We start from the raw sequence: 22,380 nt of genomic DNA on the forward strand, positions 1-22,380 counted from the left end.
GGGAGACAGGCCCATGGCTTGACGGTCCCCCAGGGAAGAGCCTCTTCCCCAGGAGCCCCGCCCCCAGAGCCCCGCCCCCTCCGTTTGAGACCTCCCTGCAGCCCCCGGGGACGCCTCTGACCCGACGCCGCGGCGACGAAGGCTGCCGGGAAGTGGGGTCCGGGGTGAAGGCGGCGCGCCCTGCTTCTCCCGGCCCGGGCCTTGGGATGAGCCCTCGACAATCTTCGGAGGCTGGAGGGAGCGCTCGGGCGTTTCCGACGCCGAGGGGCGGGGCCGACCGTGACGCAGGCGTTCCCGCCGCCGCCTGCAGAGGGCGGTGTTGCCGGCGCGATTCTGTGAAACCAGAGAGCCAACCTAGTATTCAGTGGCGCAGAAACAGGTTCTGTAGTCCTGGAGCCTCGGTTTTTTCCTCTAATGAGTTTGATGACAAGTCTCGTGAGGCTCCAAAGGGACCCGGATAAGTTTGTGAAAGGAATTAGAAGACACGTTGATAAATATGCACTTGATAAGTTTGTGAAAGGAATTAGAACACACATTGATAAATATGCAAGTTACTTAACTTCCCTGTTTGTTCATCTATAAATGGGGATAATTGTACCTTCTTTCCCTGTGTATATTGTGAGAATTGCAAGCTGTGGGAAAAATACATAGAAAGGGGCTGGCACCTTGTAAGCACCCAGTAAAAGGCAGTGATTTTGACAATGGGCAAAGCATGCCACCAAGCCAGGAAATAATGTCCAAGTCTGGGTTCCTGCCCTTAAGGAGCTCCAGCTGCAGAACCAGAAGCAAGGCAGCTGCGAGCTGCAGTGAAAGCTCTGGCTGGGAGTCAGACCTGCCACTGACCACTTGGGCCTCAGTTTCCTCACCTGAACAATTGATGGCCTCTGTGGCCCTCTAGCCTGGCTTCCTTGGACTCTGGCTTGTGAAATGGGTCCAAGATGGCTTATAATTAGATGTATAAGGTGGGGTAGAGTCTATAGGAAGTTACCACGAATTGCCTTTTATTCATTCAACAAACAACAAACCATGTTGAATAAGAGATGGCTCTTGCCCTTGTGGAGCTCAAGTCCAGTTAGGAGACAAATAAATTGCCCTTTAGAATACAGTGTTAGGGCTAGAATCAGGGAAAGGCAGGAGACTGTGGGAGCCCAAACGAAGCAGCTATCAAAACCTTGCGGGTTAGAGAAAGCTCCCTGAAGGAGGAGGTAACGTGGAATAGCTGAAAATAACGAGGAGTTAGGTGAAGGGGAGGGGGGAGTGAATACTGAGGTGGGGGAAAGGATTTCAGACAAGCTTGGGGTGCAAGAGAATATGGCACAATCAAGAATTTCATGGTTGGGGCCGGCCCGGTGGCACAGCGGTTAAGTTCGCACGTTCTGTTTCTCAGCGGCCTGGGGTTCGCTGGTTCGAATCCCGAGTGCGAACATGGCACCACTTGGCACACCATGCTGTGGTAGGCATCCTACATATAAAGTAGAGGAAGATGGGCACGGATGTTAGCTCAGGGCCAGGCTTCCTCAGCAAAAAAGAGGAGGACTGGCAGTAGTTAGCTCAGGGCTAATCTTCCTCAAAAAAAAAAAAAAAAGAATTTCATGGAGGTGGGCCTGGAAGGTATGAGAGATTTCAGCAGAGAGGGATGTGGGTAGGGCAGGGCATACCAGCTCTCTCTGTCCATTCCGTCCAGCCCTGCCCCCTCCAAAGCCACCACCAGGGAACATTCTTGAGTCCTGCTTGTGCCTCCAGTGTTTACGTCCCCACCATTTGTTTACCCACTGCATACATCCCTGCACCCAGGAACTGATGGGCTAGGAAGGACCAGAAGGCACAGGCACCGGGGACTCCAGCACATGTCATCACCTAGGCCCCAGGACACGCACTTAGGTAATGAGCAGGGCACAAGGCACCAGGGAGGAGATGACATGAAGGTGGAGGAAGGCATTCCCTGGAGAGGTCCAGCTGTGAGCAGACAGGGAGGTGGCATGGGGTGGAGTTCTAGATTTGAATCCTGGTTGCGTGCTTGGCAAGTGATTTGACCTCTCCAGGCCTCAGTTTGCTCACCAAAGCTCCTTAGAGTGTGCGTAACACCTAAATGAGACAATGTGTATAAAAGACTTAACAGCAAGAGCTCAAGCAGTGAACTTGGAAGCTGGGTTGAGGACAGATCCAGAGGCAGTTCTGCTCCAGGGACACTCGCTCAGAATGCACATCCCCAAGAGCCTCCACCAGACATTCTGACTGAGGATCTGGGTGGGCCCAGGAATTTGCATTGGTGACCGACACTGAGGCAGAATTATTTAAAAAATTTTAAGGAAAAGTACTTTATCTCCACTAATTCCCCCTAAGGCAGACACAAATTCCAGCAAAGGCCTCAAGGTCAGCTGTCTCCTCCTTCCTCCACCACCAACCTCCCCAGAAGCCAGAAGGCAGTTCAGGCACCCAGCAGAGCTTTTACCAGTGTGTGTGACCGAATCCCCGGTCCAGGTCCGCTCTGGGCTCTTGCAGTCTTCTGTCCATGGCTGGCGCCTGGCTCAGGGCCGAGGAAGAGGTTTCAGAAACTTTCCTGGCATGTCTTCCCCCCTGCTGATGTTTGCTGCTTTTGTGTGGTGCCGGGCTGCCGCCAGGCCCTGTATATCCTTGTACAGCCTGACTGCAGAGGGACAGGCCAGAGTGCTGCTGTCCCCGAGCAAGGCAAGCTTCATGTCCACCAAGCCGGGGGCTGTACCCACTTGCGGGGGCCTCTTTTAAAGCCCAGTAATGACTCATTTACCTGCCAACACTGACCATCAGGAATGAACTTTTATCCAATGGACAGTTCTCTCCACAAGCCCCAACACCCCCATTTAAGTTCATTGGCATAGAATCTTTCTAAAATGTACTATGGGCTGCCTTCTCTTCTTGATTAAAGAATGAAGCATCACTGAAATCTCTTTTTCAGAGAGCCGTTGTGGATACTGGGAAGTGCAGGAGGCCTAGGTGTGAGCCACAGCCTCTCCACCACCTTGCTCTGTGACCTTGGCAGATCACTTTCTTTTTCTGACCCAGATGTCCTGCTCCATATGGGAGGATGACCCTGCAGACTTAGCGGAGTTGTTGCGGACACCACGTACATCAGGGGCCAGCACACAGAAGGCAGGTGCTCACCACAGGGAGGCTGCTAAAATTGTTTTCTTGATGACTCAAGATCAATACTGTGAACCCCAATCATGGTTCCATGACTGCTTTCTACTTATCTGTCTCCTCAGGATGGGCTGTCCAGAAAGCTGAGTCAGACGTCGTTTCAACTTACTGCCTGGGAAGCCTCTTGCCCCAAGACAGTACCAGTTCTCAACCCCCCTTGCTTCCACCAAGGTGCCAGAAGGAACCCCCAGAGCTCCTGCAGCTCTGACGGAAGCAGGAAAGCGCTGGGTCCAGTTCTAAAGCAGTGGTCCTATGGGAACCCAGCTGCGCCTTCCTGTGAACGTGAGAGGTGGCAGAACAGTTTTGTAGTTAAGCATACCTGCTGCACAGCCCATTAGACCTGGGTTCGAATTCCAGCTCCACCACTTGCTAGCTGTGTAACCTGGGGCAAATAACCCCACCTCTCTGGGCTTTCATTTCCAAACCGTGAAGTGGCGATAGTAACAGGATCCACTTCATATGATTGCAGAGATGACAGAGGCCAGGCATAAAAGCAGAGGCACCTCCATCCCTCCTTAGATGAGAGCCTTCATTCCTACTGCCACTTAGTCTCTTGTTCTAGCTAACAAGAGTATGACAGCCCTAGAGCATGTGGAACTCAGCAAACCCCATCCAGTTGTTAGAGCTGGTCCCTTAGGAAAGACGAATGGACTGTCTCACTCCCAGTCTCAGGAACCCAAGAATCATTCATCCATATTTGCCCACAAAGGGAACTGGAGCTGGGGAGATGGGGCGGATCTGTAAATCCACCCACCAGTTCCTGACCTTTGCCGCATTATTCAGACTCCCACCCGTCCCAGGGCGGCAGACGGGTGGGCGGGCAGGAAGGCCTGCTGCAGCCTTTCATTGCTGCGGGCTGGTCCCCTGGTGGTTAAGACTGTGGGTGGACCCTAGGAAGGGGAGGCTTATGCAAAACCGCACGTAGTTCAGTTTGTGCGGTCTGCTTCATAAAGGGAGTAGGGGAGGGAGGCTGCCTCCTCTTTACTATAAATCAAGCTGTGCAGAAATAGGACACCTCTATGGAGGGGGAGGGGGAAGATGGGAGGACAGAAGGGATAAGGAGGACAGAGAAATTGTGGGGAAAGAGGAAGGAGGGATGTAACAGAGAGAGAAGGCACCGAGGGGAAGGAGAAAGAAGTGGAGAAAGGAGGGGGCGAGGGAGAGACAGAGAATGTGGGGCACTATGAACACTAAAGGGGAAGAGAGGCAAGGAGAAAGAGAAAGGCCCAGCGCTTGGTAGAAATGAGATAATTAATAATTAATAGAATAATTAATTCATAGAAATAATTGCTGAACTCAAGAAGGACAAGGTAATACTAGGAGTCGGGGTAGTTTGCAGGCAATGGAGTGGGGAGGGCTTGAGCCCCAGGAAAGGTGACCACACAGCTCAGGCTGCGAGGCTCCAAGCCTGAGGGCGGGGCCACACTCTCAAGCCCACGTTTCGCAGACGCCCTGCCAGGGCCTCCTCCAAGGGCCCCGCGGGCAGGGAACTGTCCGGATGTCTGGTGCTGAAATGTCCGCGCGATCACCGGCCTCTCGATCACCGGCCTCTCGGGCTGGGCTGCTCAACCAGCCATTTGACAACCACTTGTTAAGCACCTTCCCTATGCCAACCATTGTTCCACGAGTTCGGGAAATCAGCAGTGAATAAAACAGACAAAAAATCCCTGCCTTCATGAAGCTTACATGCTATGGGAGGAAACAAGATAGCAGAATTTCCCATGTTAGAAAAGGTCAAGTTGTATGGAGAAAAATAAAGTAGGAAGAGAATGAGAAGTTTAGCAAATGCACCCCACAACACTGGCCAGGTGCTGTGCCCCAAAGAGGTGACACAGTGGTGCAGGATGCCCTGGCTGGGAGTGAGCCCCCACATAAACCATGTGCTGATACTGGGTCACAGGTCACTGGGGGTCTCAGCTGGACAACCTGTCGGAAGCCAGACCCCAACCCCAGCCAGCTGCCTGTTCTCTCTCTGGGGGCCACTCATTCCCCCACCCTCAGGCCATCTGGGCCCCTTTACTGTGCCAGAGAAATGGGCTTCTACCCCGTGTGTCCAGCACCAGCTTAGGCCTGGGTGATTTGAAACACTGGACTCAACTCTGCTCTATCACTGGGTCAATTCAGGCAACCCACTTCCTCACTCTGGCCTCAGTTTACTCATCTATTAAACAGGGACAATGACCCTTGCCTAGCGAACCAGGTTTGAGGACATAGCAAGGAAAAAGTGGTGGCTGAGTTCTCTCTACTGTACACAAGGGGGGGATTCCCCCTCACTAGGGTCTCATTCTTCAGAGTCCCCAGTGCTCACTACAAGGTATAAGCCTGTAGACAATGAATGAATGAAGTGAGTGACAGCAATGCCTGGCTGATGTTCACAGAGAGCTGTACTGCTTTATCCTTCACACTTCAGCTCTGTTCTTAAAGAGCAATAACCTTGGGGTCCACAGGAGCCCACATGGCAGCTCAGGGAGAACAGAGCCTGGAGCTCAATTCTGAGTGGGTCCTTTAGTGCGGGCCACCATGGGAGACAGTCAGGGGTAAGAAGGGCTTGTGATCAAACAAATTTGGGGAACTCAGCACACTCAACTCACCTTTGGGAGATTCCCAATGCTCATCACCAAGTCTAGGCTCCAAGAGCCCTGTTGAACTCCTTTAGCCATGAAACTCCTCTTTTACTCTCCTTTTTGGAGGAACACTTGTCATCATCCTCAAGAAGGTGCCTTGGGAAATGCTGGGCTGGGATTTGGGAAGGACTTGAGGAGACAATTTTAGAGGCTTATGGGGTTCTGGAACCTCAGTGTCTTGTGTGCGCCTATCACATAGCAGGTACTCAGTAAACATGTGATGGCTGGATGAATGAATATGATGTTCTACTCACTTCCAAATGGTAAGAAGTGAGGGGAGGGAGGTGAACATTATTTGAGACTCAAGGACTCAAGGAAGAATCATTTTTAGCCCCCTCTAGACAACAAGTTTGGCTAGAGAACTGATGGAATTTATTCATCTATTCATTCATTCATTCACCCAATGACAACACAGAGTGGTAAGAGCGATGCAGCAAATTAGCACTGGGGACCATGAAGGGGACAATTAACTAAATGTAGGGGTAAAGGGGGCCAGGGATAGCTTCCCAGAGGTGAGCCTGAAGGGCCCTTTGGGGAACTGAACTCAGGGCTCCCACCCTCATTTCATTTTTCCAGCCACAGGACGCATGCTTAGGACTTCTTGCTTGGAATCCATAGGCAGCTGTAATCCCATGGTTGTGGCCCCCTCGCCTTGACAGAATCCATCTTGGCCCCCTCCCCTATTTCCTTCTGCCCATCCCACCACTTCCCCTTGCTGTCAGCTGCTTGTCAGCCTTCCCACACCCAGAGGCTGTATCCGCATTATGCAGATGACTGAAAAGACCTAAAGGAACAAGGCTCTAATGGCAAAATTCCAAGCAGAATGACAAGTAAATGGGGAGCCATGCGAAAGCATGGGGGCCCTGCTCAAGCCCCCCAAGTGCCATTCTCAGAAGCCTCTGACCAGACACTCACCTCCATCCTCCCAGCACCAACTGCAAGCCAGCCTCTCTGCCCCCTGCAAACTGGAGCCTGACTGGATCTTTCAATGGGAGAAAAATGCTTCATCATGTTCTGCCTCTCCATGCACAACCAGAAACTCCCTTCCCCCTCCTGCCTCCTCCCCAGCGCACTCTCCTTCCAGTAAAACGTGGTTAAAGGGACAGCACCATCACTCCCCAACTCTGAGGGTCTGCTTAGAACCAGGGGTCTGGGAATGAGGCAGAGGGCAAAGAGAAAAGAACTGGCAGAGGTCTTTTCTTGGGGGGGGGGGGGTCCTGTCTGTCCCTATCCTGGGGACCCCACAGGGAAGCCAGTGTAAACTGGAAATGTAGTGGGGGTTGAGATAACTGCCTGAGGGTGGTTCAGATCTGGGAGGGGAGTCTACACTGACTCCCCAGAGAGTCTCAAGGGTCTCTTTCGGCATCTGGCATCTGTGTGTGTGTGTGTGGGGGGGGGGGGTCCTTTCAGCTCCCAGTGGAGGAGCAGGACAGCCCAATTGTGTAGATGGGAGAACTTCATGGAAAACAGGGGAGTGGACCCCTAGCAGAAGGTGGAGGGACTGGGTCCCTGGCTCCTGGTGTGACCCTGCCTGATCATTCACCCACTCCTCCTTAGGTCCCCAACTGCATAGCACAGGGGTCAGGCAAGGGGGAAATTGCATACCATCCTCCCTTCCCCTCCCCTCCCCTCAAGGTAAAGGCAGAGGTTAACCCCTTTCTCCCCAGAAAGGAGAAGGCCCTGTCCCCAGTGCTGAAGCCCCAGCAGCAGCGCTGCCCCCACTCCTACAGCATCTGACATGAGCTAAACTCAAGAAAAAGCCAAATAACACCAGGAGTCGCAGAGCCCCCCACATCCCAGGGAACCCCGTTTCTACCTGATCCCCCATTATGGCTTATGGGGGTGAGGGACTTTGGTACTTCCAAAGCATCCCATCATTTCCCAGGGAGAGAGAAAGGATGCCTATCGCAGGACCAACTTGTCTGTTGTGGGGGTGGGGGAGAGATGAGAAGTTGAAGCTGAGGGGATGGGAGGGGAGAGGGAGAGAGACGGATTTCCTAGTTGTGGGGAAATGGTTGCCATATCCACGCATGGTATGTGGGTTCGCCTCCCTCACTTCAGCCAGAGACCCCCAAAACAGTAGCCGCTGGGGAGACACGGGTCTACGTTTGCAGCTTGTCCCAGGGCAAAGCCCCCTCTTTGTACAGATGGGAAAACTGAGGGTGGGGGGACACAACTTGTCCAAGGTCATTTGCCCAGCAAACTGTGGAGCTGACCTCAGTGCGCAGACCCTGGCCTGAGTGACTTCTACCACACTTGTCACTTCCCCCAACCCCACACAGGGGCCAGCTCTCCCAACTTCAGCCCAGTCCCCTTCAGTGCCCCAGTCTGGGTTCTCTGATCCTCACACAGCCTATGTTCCCCCTGCCTAGTTAGGGGACCCTCTGCCCCCTTCACTGAGGGTCCTTCTTGCTGGGGCCAGCTGCAGGGTCTCCCGCCTCCTATCCTGCGGAGACCACTGTGCCCCCCATCTGGGCTTCCCTTTCTCCATCCTCTGCAGTGTCTCCCATACCCCCAATTCAGGGTAGCCTTGCTGCTCTTCCAAACTCCAGGTCCCCTTCCCCTGTTCTGGAGCCGGCTGCAGAGTTTCTTAAGCTCTCTCCTGGTGGCCCCTCTAGCTATTAGGGGAACAGTGTACCTCCATACAAGGGTCTTCTAGCTTTACCCTCTGTAGCATCCACCACGACTCCATTCAGGATTACTTTGCTCCCTTCCCTATTCAGGGGGCCGGCTGCAGACACTATGTACCCCCTGTCCTGAGGATCTAACTATTAGGAGAATCTTGTGCCCCCTCTCACTCAGGGTCCCCTCATCCTACTAATTAGAGTCTCCCATCGCCCCATCCCGAAGGCACCCTGCCCCTATTTCCACCAGGTCTCCTTGTCTACTCCCCATTTTGGGCCCCTTCTCTTATTCTGACCACAGTAGCAGTGTCTTCCAACCCTCACCCGGGGGTCCCCGCTGGCCCACTCCAGGAGTCCTCTACCCCCTGACCCGACCTCGGGGGTCTCCTCAGACGCGGCATCGGTTCCCCTTCATTCCTTGGTCCCCCTGCCCCGCCCCTCTCACTGCGGCGAAGCCGACCGGCCCGGGGCCGAGGGGGAGGAGGCGGAGAGGGCGGGGCCCTCCTCCCCCGCTCCCCCCCCCAACTGCCGAGGGGCTGGACCCGGCCGGGCTGCTATAAAAAGGCCGGCATCCCGGTGCTGCCGCAGTGCCACCCGCCCCGTCCTGGCCTCGGGCTCCCTCTCCGCCGGCAGCCGCACCTGCTCCGGCCATGATGAGCTTCAGCGGCGCGGACGCGCTGCTGGGCGCCCCGTTCGCGCCGCTACATGGAGGCGGCAGCCTTCACTACGCGCTGGCCCGCAAGGGCGGCGCGGGCGGAGTGCGCTCCGCCGCCGGCTCTTCTAGCGGCTTCCACTCGTGGGCGCGGACATCCGTGAGCTCCGTCTCCGCCTCACCAGGACGCTTCCGCGGCGCAGGAGCCGCCTCGAGCACCGACTCTCTAGACACTCTGAGCAACGGACCGGAGGGCTGCGTGGTGGCGGCCGCCGCGGCGCGCAGCGAGAAGGAGCAGCTGCAGGCGCTGAACGACCGCTTCGCCGGCTACATCGACAAGGTGCGGCAGCTCGAGGCGCACAACCGCAGCCTGGAGGGCGAGGCGGCGGCGCTGCGGCAGCAGCAGGCTGGCCGCGCCGCCATGGGCGAGCTGTACGAGCGCGAGGTGCGCGAGATGCGCGGCGCCGTGCTGCGCCTGGGCGCGGCGCGCGGCCAGCTGCGTCTGGAGCAGGAGCACCTGCTCGAGGACATCGCGCACGTGCGCCAGCGCCTAGACGACGAGGCCCGGCAGCGCGAAGAGGCTGAGGCGGCGGCGCGCGCACTCGCGCGCTTTGCGCAGGAGGCCGAGGCGGCGCGTGTCGAGCTGCAGAAGAAGGCGCAAGCGCTGCAGGAGGAGTGCGGCTACCTGCGGCGTCACCACCAAGAGGAGGTGGGCGAGCTGCTCGGCCAGATCCAGGGCTCTGGCGCCGCGCAGGCGCAGGCGCAGGCCGAAGCGCGCGACGCCCTCAAGTGCGACGTGACGTCGGCGCTGCGCGAGATCCGCGCGCAGCTCGAAGGCCACGCGGTGCAGAGCACATTGCAGTCCGAGGAGTGGTTCCGAGGTAGGCGCGTCGGGGTGGGAAGGAGGGGGCGCTCCCATGCTGGTCGGGAAGCGAGGGGCAGAACACAGTAGCATAACCCAAGGGGACGCTGGTGGACTCTGTATGGAGGTGGCAGGACTGGAGAGTGCCCTGCTCAGCTTCCCCCTGCGATGTGCATGCCCCTCAGTTAAATAATGGTTTCACTTTGGGTCTCTTGTGGGACACCCCTTGCTTCCTCGCAACTCTGGGTTCTCGTTTGGTTGCCCTCTTCCAGGGTCCTTATGTCTGTCCTTCAACTCTAGGTTTCCTCCGCTCCCCCTCCCAAGGTTAGGTAACCCCATTCCGAGGCCCTTCTCCATCAGTTTCCTTCTACCGCACCAAAGCAGTGCTGGCCTCTAGTCACAGGCGCCTGGGGAGTCTTTGTCCTTCAAAGTAACATGCCTTCCCTGCCCAAGGCTGCCCATCCTCCTTTCCTGCACGCTGCAGGGGACCCCATTCTCCTCCTCACTACATTCGGGGAGGGGCGAGGCATTCTCACATCCTTTCTCCCCGGGGGGGGGGGGGGGGGGGGGGGGGGACCATCACCACAACCAGTTGGTGCCTGAGGCTGCCCTTGAATGTCCCCTCTCCCCTTCAGAGAACCTGGGAGCCTCCCAAGTTCGCCCCCCTCCCCCAACTCCCTGCCACCCTGAGTCAGCTAGATTGCAGCTGCAGCAGCTCTGAAGCTGGGCCCAGCCGCTGCAGGGTGACCTTGACCAACACTTGCCCTCTCTGGTTTTCATTTCTTTTTGGGTTGAAGGTGTGGGGGTCGACCACCTGGGCTGCTGACTCTGGGGAGCTCCATGATCCTTCCCGAAGCTGTGTATAAAACTCTTGCATTGTTCTTGGGAGAGGGTGCAGAGGCTTCAACGATTTTCAAAGGGTCTGTGATCCACAGTGGCTAAGAATCCTCACCCACCTGGATGGTTTCTAAATCTTTGCGGGCACTAGAAGGGAAAGCCAGGAAAACTGGGATTTGGATTCACGGCTTTTCCTGTTCATTTTCCTCTCCCCTGCAGTGGCAGAGCCATCCCTCTCCCAGCTCTGCAACAAGGCTCTCTGCTCTCTCGAGCTTTGCCCTTCACACAGGCAGACCATCCCAGGACTTCTGGCCCACCCAGCTGGCTTGCCTTCTTCTCCCACTCCCAAGACTCAGGCCCTGGGAATCACTATCTTGGGATTCAGGATGTTCACTTTCAGGAGATGGAGACTAGTCTCCAGACCTCCACTGGCCCCAGAAGGTCTTCTGGGAACCAGCAGCTCCTTGCTCACAGGGGCCAGGGTGTGGCTGCCGTTGGCGCAGGGGCTCTCGTGCTAGTGAATGCGCAGCCAAGTGGAGGGAGGGACAGAGGAGCTGGCACACAGGCCCCAGGCTCTGCAGTGACCTTGGGCTCTGCACAGCAGAAACCTGCAAGGAAGGGGCTGTGGCTACATGGTGGCTCACGATGCCTTCATGCCTCCACAGGTCACCAGTTCATTAACTTGTTCAGCCAAAGCTCACAGTTAAGCTCTGTGGGCCAGGTTTCACATCTGAACCCCCAGCACTGCCAGCCCTTGCTGCGGAGCTGAACCAGGCATTAAGACCAGAAATGGGGATTTCCTGTGCCCTGCAAGGTTTCTGCATCCTGAGTTGGGAGAGACAGAGTCTGATCTTTGGAGCCAGATAGACACTAGATTTGAATCTCAGCTCTGCTGCTCACTAGCTGAGTGGCCTTGGGCAGTAGTCATTTGTCTATCACAAAGGATAGGATGAGTTAACCATCCAAGATGGTACCCAGCACCCAGTAGGTCCTTAATCCATGTGTATCACTAGATACACTAGAACTCAAATCTAAGTGTGTCTAACCCTGTGCCGTGCCTCCTTCTCCCCCAGTGAGGCTGGACCGACTATCAGAGGCAGCCAAGGTGAACACAGACGCCATGCGCACAGCACAGGAGGAGATAACTGAGTACCGGCGCCAGCTGCAGGCCAGGACCACAGAGCTGGAGGCACTCAAAGGCACCAAGGACTCGCTGGAGAGGCAGCGCTCTGAGCTGGAGGACCGTCATCAGGCCGACATCGCATCCTACCAGGTGGGCAGGGCTGAGGCAGGGAGCCAGATTGCCTCACCTATTTGGGTGACCCTGGATAAGACACTGCCCCTCTCTGAGCAGGTTTGCAATGGTTAAGACCATGGGCCTTGGAGTCAGACATACCAGGGGTACCAGCATGTCTTTCTAGCTGTGTGACCCCAGGAAAATTACCTCCTCTCTGAATCCGAATCCCTTCAATGCAATGGGAAGAAAAAAAGAAAAAGAGAAAGACTGCCTGCTGTGCAGAGCTGTGAAGGTTAAAGAGCTAGATAAACTTTTCATGAGATGAGTATGAACATGCTCAGCAGGGTCTTGATCACAGTGGGCATTCGGTAAACAGTAACCAGTGTCTGTGAGTGTGGGTAGCCTGGGGAAGGCCTTGGCAAATTCTCCGCATTAAAGACAACTGGCGAAACAAAATATCAGTTTTAAAGAGCTTATTATGCAAGTAATTTGTAGTGATTGGACAAAAATTAGAAAATGGATAAAGCAAAAAGGAGGCAATAAAAATCAGCCATAATGTTTCCCTTTAAGCAGTGACTGAGTGGGCATGAGGACAGGGGAGAAGCTTCAGCCCGTATTTACTGTGCATCTGTGTATCAGTTTCAGTCATCACCAAGAGGTGCTTCTTGAGCCCTTCCTATGTGACAGGCACTTTGGAGCATTGCGGAAACAATAGGGAACCAAAGCAGACAAGGCTCTGTTCCCACTGAGCATTTTCTTAGCTTATAAGATCTGTAAAAATTCACCCATCATCCCACTCACCAGTGATAACCATTCTTGGGATCTGGTGTGTTTCATTGCAGACCCTTCCCCAGGCTAAGGTTCTATACACAGCAGGATTTTTGCTCCACATGGTTTCCATGTCCATGAGCGAAGCCCCCGCAGCTTTGACAGGGCGGGTATTGGCCCCAGAGAGCCTGGTTGGACGGGACTGCTTTGGGGTTGCACACCCCCCCCTCAGCTTCTCTGATGCTAAGGGTCAGATGCTGGCTGGCACATGACGTGTGTATGACCTCCCCTCCCCAGGAAGCCATCCAGCAGCTGGACGCTGAGCTCAGGAACACCAAGTGGGAGATGGCAGCCCAGCTCCGAGAGTACCAGGACCTGCTTAATGTCAAGATGGCCCTGGATATTGAGATTGCCGCTTATAGGTGAGGTGGGCCAGAGGGCCTTCAGGGTGGTGGGGAGCCTTTAGGAGCCCTCCTTCTTATGAGGAGCTAAGCCTTGGGTTTCAAGCCCCTAGTGGAGCCTCTTTGCCATCTTAGAGACAGAGAAAAAAATTTTTTATTGTGGTAAAATGTGTATAACATAAAATTTACCATTTAACCATTTTTAAGTATACGGTTCAGTGGCATTAAGTATATTTGCATTGTTGTGCAACCATTGCCACCATCCATCTCTAAGACTTTTTTCATCTTCCCAAACTGAGACTCTGCTCATTAAACAGTGACTTCCCTCTCTCCTCTCCCCCATTTCCCCAGGCCTGGCAGCCACCTTCTACTGCCTGCTTTGGAGGGAAAGCAGGTACTTGAGTTGTCAGGGGCCCTTGCAGTTCTCTCTCTCTTAGAGTTTCTTAGCTCTCTGAGCATTTGTTTCCTGGGGAAATAGAATGGGGGTGATAACAGTACCCACGTCATGGGGTTGTTGGGAAGAGGAGCTAATCCTGTTCACGAGCTAAGCCAGGTGATGCAGGTACCACTGGGGTGCCACAGAGAAAGCCCTCCATAAATAGCAGTCATGAGAAAGCCGTGAGACCTCCCAGCTTAGCAGTTTGCTGCTAAGGAGGAGGGCTAACCCCTTGAGGACCTGTCCCACTTGCTGGCTGGTGACCTTCACTTCCCACCTCTTGGCTATGGTCTGTAATCTTGCTACTCAAATCATGGTCCACAAACCAGCACAATTAGCATCATCCACAAGCTTTTAGAAAGGCAGATTCTCAAGCTGCACCCCAGACCTACGGAATCAGAATCTGCATTTTAACCAGATCCCTGGGTGTTTTGTATGCCATTAAACTTGCAAAGCACTGGTGTGTAGGGGTCACCCCTACACTTACTCTGAGGCAGGAACTACCAGGTCCTTTTTATTCATTATCTCAGTGAAACAACCCTCTGATGTAGGGATTCTTATGATCTTTTGTTTTTTTTTTACCACTGAGGAAACTGAGGCTTAAAGAGTTTGAGTGGCTTGACTAAGGTCACACATCTAGTGAGTAGCAGAGAGTAGAAACTGCTACTGTCACCCTACTCCTAAAACTCAAAGGATGAGCATCTAAGGTGACAAGAGACCTTTGAAATTCAAATGGGAACATTGTAAGGCCTCTTAAACCCAAATTTATAAATGTGGAATTGTTTGCTCCAGCTCCCACCTTTCTCTTAAATAGCATTTTAGTTGAGGGACAATAAATGTAATTTTTGTTAATGTAGGCGCTCTCTCTTGAGGACCATTTTTCAGGGGAAAAAAAGTTTTATTTCATAAGTTGCAGCCTTAGCTGCATTAAAGAGCGATGACATTGCAGTGCAGATTCTGGGTGGTTCCTGGGATGATTTACTAAGTGATTTTCTCTAGTCTCCAAGTGCCCCCCATTCACGTTCCTTCTTCTGTCAGAGTCCACATCTTTGGAGGCTGTGGACCTTCAGAGGAACTCCACAAGACCCCCCACTCATCAACCTGCTTTGAGTTAACAGTAACATGTTCCATTATCCATTCTGCAGAAAACTCCTGGAGGGCGAAGAGTGTCGCATTGGCTTTGGCCCGAGTCCTTTCCCCCTTCCAGAAGTACTCCCCAAAATCCCCCCCATATCCACTCACATAAAGGTCAAAAGTGAAGAGAAGATCAAGGTAGTAGAAAAGTCAGAGAAGGAAACTGTGATACTGGAGGAACAGACAGAGGAGATCCAAGTGACTGAAGAAGTGACTGAAGAAGAGGAGAAAGAGGCCAAAGAGGAAGAAGAGGAAGCAAAGTCTCCCTCAGCAGGAGAGGCTGCGTCCCCAGAGAAGGAAGAGGCCAAGTCCCCAGAGAAGGCCAAGTCCCCAGTGAAGGAAGAGGCCAAGTCTCCAGCCGAGGTGAAATCTCCAGAGAAGGCCAAGTCCCCAGCAGAAGTGAAGTCCCCTGAGAAGGCCAAGTCTCCAGTGAAGGAGGAGGCCAAGTCCCCCGAGAAGGCCAAGTCTCCAGTGAAGGAGGAGGCCAAGTCCCCCGAGAAGGCCAAGTCCCCAGTGAAGGAGGAGGCCAAGTCCCCTGAGAAGGCCAAGTCCCCTGAGAAGGCCAAGTCTCCAGTGAAGGAGGAGGCCAAGTCCCCCGAGAAGGCCAAGTCCCCTGAGAAAGCCAAGTCTCCAGTGAAGGAGGAGGCCAAGTCCCCCGAGAAGGCCAAGTCCCCTGAGAAGGAGGAGGCCAAGTCCCCTGAGAAGGCCAAGTCCCCTGAGAAAGCCAAGTCTCCAGTGAAGGAGGAGGCCAAGTCCCCTGAGAAGGCCAAGTCCCCAGTGAAGGAGGAGGCCAAGTCCCCCGAGAAGGCCAAGTCCCCTGAGAAGGCCAAGTCTCCAGTGAAGGAGGAGGCCAAGTCCCCCGAGAAGGCCAAGTCCCCTGAGAAGGAGGAGGCCAAGTCCCCTGAGAAGGCCAAGTCTCCAGTGAAGGAGGAGGCCAAGTCCCCCGAGAAGGCCAAGTCCCCTGAGAAGGAGGAGGCCAAGTCCCCCGAGAAGGCCAAGTCCCCTGAGAAAGCCAAGTCTCCAGTGAAGGAGGAGGCCAAGTCCCCCGAGAAGGCCAAGTCCCCTGAGAAGGCCAAGTCTCCAGTGAAGGAGGAGGCCAAGTCCCCCGAGAAAGCCAAGTCCCCCGAGAAGGCCAAGTCTCCAGTGAAGGAGGAGGCCAAGTCCCCCGAGAAGGCCAAGTCCCCCGAGAAGGCCAAGTCTCCAGTGAAGGAGGAGGCCAAGTCCCCCGAGAAGGCCAAGTCCCCAGTGAAGGAGGAGGCCAAGTCCCCTGAGAAGGCCAAGTCCCCCGAGAAGGCCAAGTCCCCTGAGAAGGCCAAGTCCCCTGAGAAGGAGGAGGCCAAGTCCCCTGAGAAGGCCAAGTCTCCTGAGAAGGAGGAGGCCAAGTCCCCTGAGAAGGCCAAGTCTCCAGTGAAGGAGGAAGCAAAGTCCCCTGAGAAGGCCAAAAGCCCTGTCAAGGAGGAGATCAAGTCCCCAGAGAAGGTCAAATCTCCTGTGAAGGAGGAGGCCAAGGCTCCAGAGAAGGAGGTCCCAAAGAAGGAAGAGGCCAAGTCCCCCAAGAAGGAGGAAGAGAAAGCTCCAGCCACACCAAAAACTGAGGAGAAGAAGGACAGCAAGAAAGATGAGGTGCCCAAGAAGGAGGCTCCAAAGCCCGAGGTCCAGGAGAAGAAGGAACCTGCTGTGGAGAAGCCCAAAGAATCCAAAGCTGAAGCCAAGAAGGAAGAGGCTGAAGATAAAAAAGCAGTGACCCCAGAGAAGGAGGCTGCTGCCAAGGTGAAGGAAGAGGCCAAACCCAAAGAGAAGACTGAGGTGGCCAAGAAGGAGCCTGAAAAGCCAAAGAAGGAAGAGACGCCAGCAGCACCCGAGAAAAAAGACGCCAAGGAGGAGAAGGTCACAGAGGCCAAGAAGCCTGAGGAGAAGCCCAAAACGGAGGTCCAGGCCAAGACGGAAAAGGCCGAGAAATCCTCTAGCACAGACCAGAAAGACAGCAGGCCTCCAGAAGACAAGGCCACCAAGGGGGAGAAGTGAGGCAGGGAGAAAGAAACATCCAGAGCAGCCAAAGAAACTCAGGAGGGTCTGGGAGCTCAAGGGTCGGTATAACAAATTTTCATGTTTTTTCCCTTTTCTTTATGTAAGAAGAAACTGTACTTAGACAACAGGGCCCTCGCTCACCAAACAGGAATTTTTGTTAGCAATATGTTAGCAAGAGGGCATTCCTAATCCCCGGCCCCACACCCAAACTCTCCCCAGGCGATGGACAATTATGTTATGATAGCTTACGTAGCTGAATGTGATATATGCCGAATGCCACATGTAAACACTTGACTATAAAAACTGCCCCCCTCCTTTCCAAATAAGTGCATTTATTTCCTGTATGTGCAACTGACAGGTGACCGCAATAATGAATGAGCAGTTAGAAACACCTTATGCTTGAGATGTCTTAACCTATTCCTAAATGCCTTCTGTTTTCCAAAGGAGTGGTCGAACCCTAGCCCAGAGCTCTCTATCCTGGAAGAGCTGGAGCAGGTGGGGCTGGGCATGGCCACTGAATCATGCCAGGGCGCACTTTTCCACTGGAGTCCACTTTCAATTGCTTCTGTGCAATAAAACCAAGTGCTTATAAAATGAAAATGCTGCTGTGTTATTTATTCTCTTTCCCTGGGCGGGCTGGGGGACAGGGCCAGGGGAGGTCTAGATGTCACAGGACAGAGCGAGCATTAGAGGTCTTGTGCAGGTCTGGGACAGTTACGTGGCCTCTCGGGCTATTTCCTGGGCAAACTGTGCCGGGCAATATGCTAGGTGCTTTATTTTGAATGTTCTTTAGACGGGCCGGGTGCATGGTTTCTCAGTGTGGTCCATCAACCACCTACATCAGCATCATCTGGGAGCCTTATAAAAATGCAGACTCGGGGGCGGGCGCCGTGGTCGAGTGGTTGGGTTCGCGTGCTCTGCTTCGGCGGCCCAGGGTTTCGCTGGTTCGGATCCTGGGCGTGGACATGGCACTGCTCATCAGGCCATGCTGAGGCAGCATCCCACATGCCACAAGTAGAAGGACCCACAACTAAAAATATGCAACTATGTACCAGGGGGCTTTGGGGAGAAAAAGGAAAAAAATAAAATCTGTAAAAATGCAGACTCTTTGATTCCACCCTGGACCATTGAATGGGAATCTGAGGAATAGGCCTGGGAAAGTGCATGCTTCACCAACTCCCATTTGATTCTAATGCACACTGAAGTCTGGGAACAGGTGCAGTCCAAAGGACATTGAACAGTCTTATTTATAGAGCTCTGCGTATGTCCTCTTTTGTAAGGAGGGATGAGCCTTCCGAATGAGGGTCATATGTAGCTAATTCACCTGTAGTGAAGACGACAGTCATCACTATTGGGAATAATTTATCAATTCACTTAATTGGACTCCAGTATACTTTTCCGGACACGATTTTGAAAGCTGTGGTGCTCTTGTGGATTTATGTTGGGGTTTTTTAACTGTAAAATTCTTGTGCAGTTTCCAAGTTTAGGACCTTGTGTAATGATACCTTGTGTTTTCCTAGCACCTCTGCTGGGAATTGCTTCTTTCCCTACCCCAACCAGATGGTTCTCAGAGCCACCATATTTTCTAACTGCCCTATACCACTGGTCATTAGTGATTGGTCCAAGGATGGCCACCTGACCCTAGGTAAGCCAATGAGAGCCCATTTCCTGGGATTTTAAACTTGGGACCAGTGAGAATCGTTGGCAGTCTTCTAGTTGTGGAAGGTGGGAGGATGTGGGAGTCAATAGCTATGGGCTGCCATATTTCCAGCCTTGTGGAAAAGCTAGTCTATGAGAAACGGTGAGATAGGTGGACAGAGACAAGATACCCAGAGAGTTATGGTAGATTACAGATCCCTGATTCTGATGTTCCTTTCCAAGGCTTATTGGCCATTCTTTGAGCCAATAAAGCCTCTTTTTGCCAAAGCTCATTTGGGACATGGCTCTGTAATTTGCAATCAGAAGAGTTCTGAATAATATAGTGACTGAAGGGGGTGGTTGTTTGCTAGAAACCAAATAATCTCTCAGGGAATGAGCAAGTGCCCCCTCGAAGTACTGACCAAGGTCAACTCCTCAGCCCAGGGTCCACATCTCACCTTCAGCAACAGTTTCATCTGTCACTGGTCTAAATGTTTAAAAGAAAGTGCCAAGACAGTGTAGGGAGGTCACATTTAAACCAAGGAGTCTTTAAATGCCATTTTAGAAATGGTTTTGATTGGCTCTTCAAGTTATCAAACATGTTGAAGGACTCTATGAAAACCTAAGCATTAATTTTCTTAGCAGCTCATCCCACGGAAATCAGACAGACCTCCACAGACCCTGGCACATAGCTACAGTATCTAAATATCAAGCTGGGATCTGGGATCTGGGAAATCCTTTGTGTCTTGTCTGAAAAAAAAATCACAGTTGGCCGAGTTCCCCAAATTGCTTATAATGATAACAACTATCATTTGTTGAGACAACCATGTTTTTAGATAAATTCTCTCCATCCATGTGGGAACTTTTCAAGGTAGCTATTCCAACGCCTATTTTATAATGGTGAGAAAACATGTGAGGTGAGTTGCCGAGAGTCATACAGCCAGTAAGTGGTAGAGCCAGGATTTAAACCTACAATTTAACTCCAGAGTCCATATGTTTTCTGTAGTACCATTCCATAGAATCCTGAGCAAGTTGCTTTGGTGTTTCGTTGGTTTAATTTTGGTCATCAAAGGACTGCTATGTAGGGTGACTATTGTCCCGCTTTGCCTGGGATGGAGGTGTTTCCCAGGACAGAGCTTTCAGTGCTAACACTAGGAAAGTCCTGGGCAAATGAGGATGAATTGCTCTCTCTAGTGTTTGGGCAGCCACTTTAGCACTTTCAGAATTTTATGTCCCGCCTCTCCCAATTCATATATTGAAGCCCTAACACCCAATGTGACTTTATTGAGAGAGAAGGTCTTTAGGGAAGTAATTAAAGTTAAATGAGGGGAATAAGAGTGGGGCCCTAATCCAACAGGACTGGTGCCCTTACATAAGAGAAAGAGACACCAGAGATCGATCTCTGTCTCTGAAAGCACAGAGAAGAGGCCATGTGAGGACATAGAAGGCAGCCATCTACCTAGAGGAGAGGACTTACCAAAAACCAACCCTGCTGGCACCTTGAGTTTGGACTGGTAGCCTCCAGAATTGAGAAAACAAATTCCTGCTGTTCAAGCCACCCAGTCTGCGGTATTTTGTTATGGCAGCTCTAGCAGACTAATGCAAACACATAAAGGAATTCAGAGGCTGGCCTAATTGAAACACTCAGGGGTGGTGCAAGTTTAGGTCCAGCTAGATTCATGGGCTGAAATGAAGTCACTGGGACTTGATCATGTCCTATCTCTCAGCTCTGTTTCCTCAGCATTGGCTTCTGTGATAGGCAGCCTCTAAAACGGCTCCCAGTATCTCCCACCTCCTCGTATTCATACTCTTTTGTAATTCCCCCCGCCCCCGCCCCCCCCCGACACCCTTGAAGGTAAGCGTGACCTTGTGACTTACTTCTAATGACCAGAATATGGCAAAGTGATGGGATGTCATTTCTCAGAGTAAGTGACAAAAAGAGTCTGGCTTCTGTTTTGCTTGTTCTCTCACTTGCTCGTTCTGATGGAAGCCAGTTGCCATGTTGTGTGCTGCTCTAAAGAAAAGCCCACATGGCAAGGAACTTAAGGAGGCCTTGGCCAACAGCCAGTGAGGGACTGCAGCCCACAGTCCAACCAGAAACAATCCTGCTAACAACCACGTAAGTGAACGTGGAAGCAGCTCCTCCCGCTGAGCCATCAGATGAGACTGCAACCCCAAACAACACGCTGATTGCAGCCTTTTGAGAAATCTTAAGAAGCAGCACTCAGCTAAACTCCCCCTAGATGATAGATATTTGTTGTTTTAAGCCACTAAGTTTTGGGTAATATGTTACACAGAAATAGCTAACTAAAAGAGCTTCTGTCTTAGGAAGACCTTCTTTTCATAGAGATCCTAAGTAGCTCTGGGCTTGTCCCTTCCAGGTACAAATCAGGGAGAGAGAGATTCTGTCCCCATCAGTTCAACCAAAGTCTGAGAATTGAGTCTCATTAGATGATTGGGTCATGTGCCCATCCTGAAATTAAGGGAACATACTAATGGAACCTGCTGGGTCAGTTTCCAAACTCTAGCTCCAGGGATTACATAAACTGGACCTGACATTTCAGAACCCAGGGACAGAGAGGATTCTAAAATCTTCCAGAGAGACAAAAATAGGATCAAGAACTAGAATGACCCCGAACTTCTCTGCATCAATGGTAAAAATGCCTGGAAGTAGATACTGATAAATTAAGTGTAAGGATAGAAAAAGGGCAATTTAAATCATACAAAGTCTCAAATATTACTTCCCCAAAATTCTTTCTCTGAAAATTACTAGAGGATATGCTCCAACAAAAGGAGAACATAAACAAAGAAATAAAATATCTGGGAATACAGAAAACAGGGACTATGACAAAGAAGAGATAAGAAAAAAATCCCCAAAATGATGACAAAGAGGAGTTGAAGGATAATAGCTGTGCAGCCCCTGTGCAGACTGGAGTGGATCTGGCAGAACGGGGAATTCCAAGAAAAAAATTAAACTGATAAATTATTTGACATGATCCACCATGTATAAAACTGAATTGAAAGCCTTTTACTGAACTATTGGAGAATGTGAGATTTAGTCAATTTCAAAGAAAATAAAACAAATAATAAAATAACTCCAAGACAAACAAAAAATTATGTATGAGAGGAAGTGTAATTATGGTACACTAATCAATTCAACAGGTAACAATATTTACATAAAAATAACAAAAGTGATGCATATGGATTACAGCAAAAAGTAAGAAAAATATATGGGGAAGATGAGGAAAGGGAAAATGGAGTGTGTAATTGATCAAAAACATTCTTATCTCATACTAGTCCGGAGAAAGTGCTTAAAATTGATAAATCAAAGGAAAGACTTAGAAACTACCACAGACTAGAGGAAACTGTGGCGACACAATGACTCAGTACAATGTGGGATCCCAGACTGGATTCTGGAACATTAGTGGGAAAACCAGTGAACTCCAAATAAAGTCTGTAATTCAGTTAACACAGTCATGCGCCCGTCAACATTTCAGTCAACAACAGACCACATATATGATGGTGGTCCCATAAGATTAGTACCATATAGCCCAGGTGTGTAGTAGGCTATACCATCCAGGTTTGTGTAAGTGCACTGTATGATGTTCGCCCAATGATGACATCGCCTAACGACGCATTTCTCAGTATGTAGCCTTGTTAAGTGATGCCTGACTGCAGTAATGCACCAACATTAATCTCTTAGTTTTGACAAATGGACCGTGATCGTTTAAGAAGTTAACATTAAAGGAAGCTGAGTAGGGTATTCAGGAACTCTCTATACTATCTTGTAGCTTTTCATTAATTTAAAATTACTTCAAAATAAAAAGTTAAAAAAAACTGGTATATCAAGAGATTGCATATGATTAAAAACATAGAGGTAAGTATCTGAACCTAAGATGTAGAGTTGAAGATACGAGTAGATGGGGTTCGGGGAGAGGAAGCAAAGGCCCCTGTGCATTATT

The 22,380-nt window shown here is 51.7% G+C and overlaps 1 protein-coding gene across 1 annotated transcript; it reads left to right on the top strand.

Moving 5' to 3' along the window:
- Positions 1 to 9,000: 9,000 nt before the first annotated feature.
- On the top strand, positions 9,001 to 17,380 carry NEFH (neurofilament heavy chain). Its single transcript, XM_014835191.3, has 4 exons — positions 9,001 to 9,958; positions 11,850 to 12,049; positions 13,079 to 13,203; positions 14,764 to 17,380. Exons 1-4 carry the CDS (start codon positions 9,076 to 9,078, stop codon positions 16,775 to 16,777), a joined length of 3,222 nt encoding a protein of 1,073 aa, XP_014690677.3. The 5' UTR covers positions 9,001 to 9,075; the 3' UTR covers positions 16,778 to 17,380.
- Positions 17,381 to 22,380: the final 5,000 nt, after the last annotated feature.

The sequence above is a fragment of the Equus asinus genome, chromosome 8 (genome assembly GCF_041296235.1).
Source record: "Equus asinus isolate D_3611 breed Donkey chromosome 8, EquAss-T2T_v2, whole genome shotgun sequence".
In the NCBI taxonomy this organism is placed as follows: Eukaryota; Metazoa; Chordata; class Mammalia; order Perissodactyla; family Equidae; genus Equus; species Equus asinus.

Bases quoted from the DNA above. Each gene is read 5' to 3' on its own strand.
- NEFH (XM_014835191.3), top strand. From the start codon at position 9,076: ATGATGAGCTTCAGCGGCGCGGACGCGCTGCTGGGCGCCCCGTTCGCG. The intron at 9,959-11,849 runs GTAGGCGCGTCG...CTTCTCCCCCAG, and splicing joins GTCCGAGGAGTGGTTCCGAG to TGAGGCTGGACCGACTATCA. The intron at 13,204-14,763 runs GTGAGGTGGGCC...TCCATTCTGCAG, and splicing joins ATTGAGATTGCCGCTTATAG to AAAACTCCTGGAGGGCGAAG.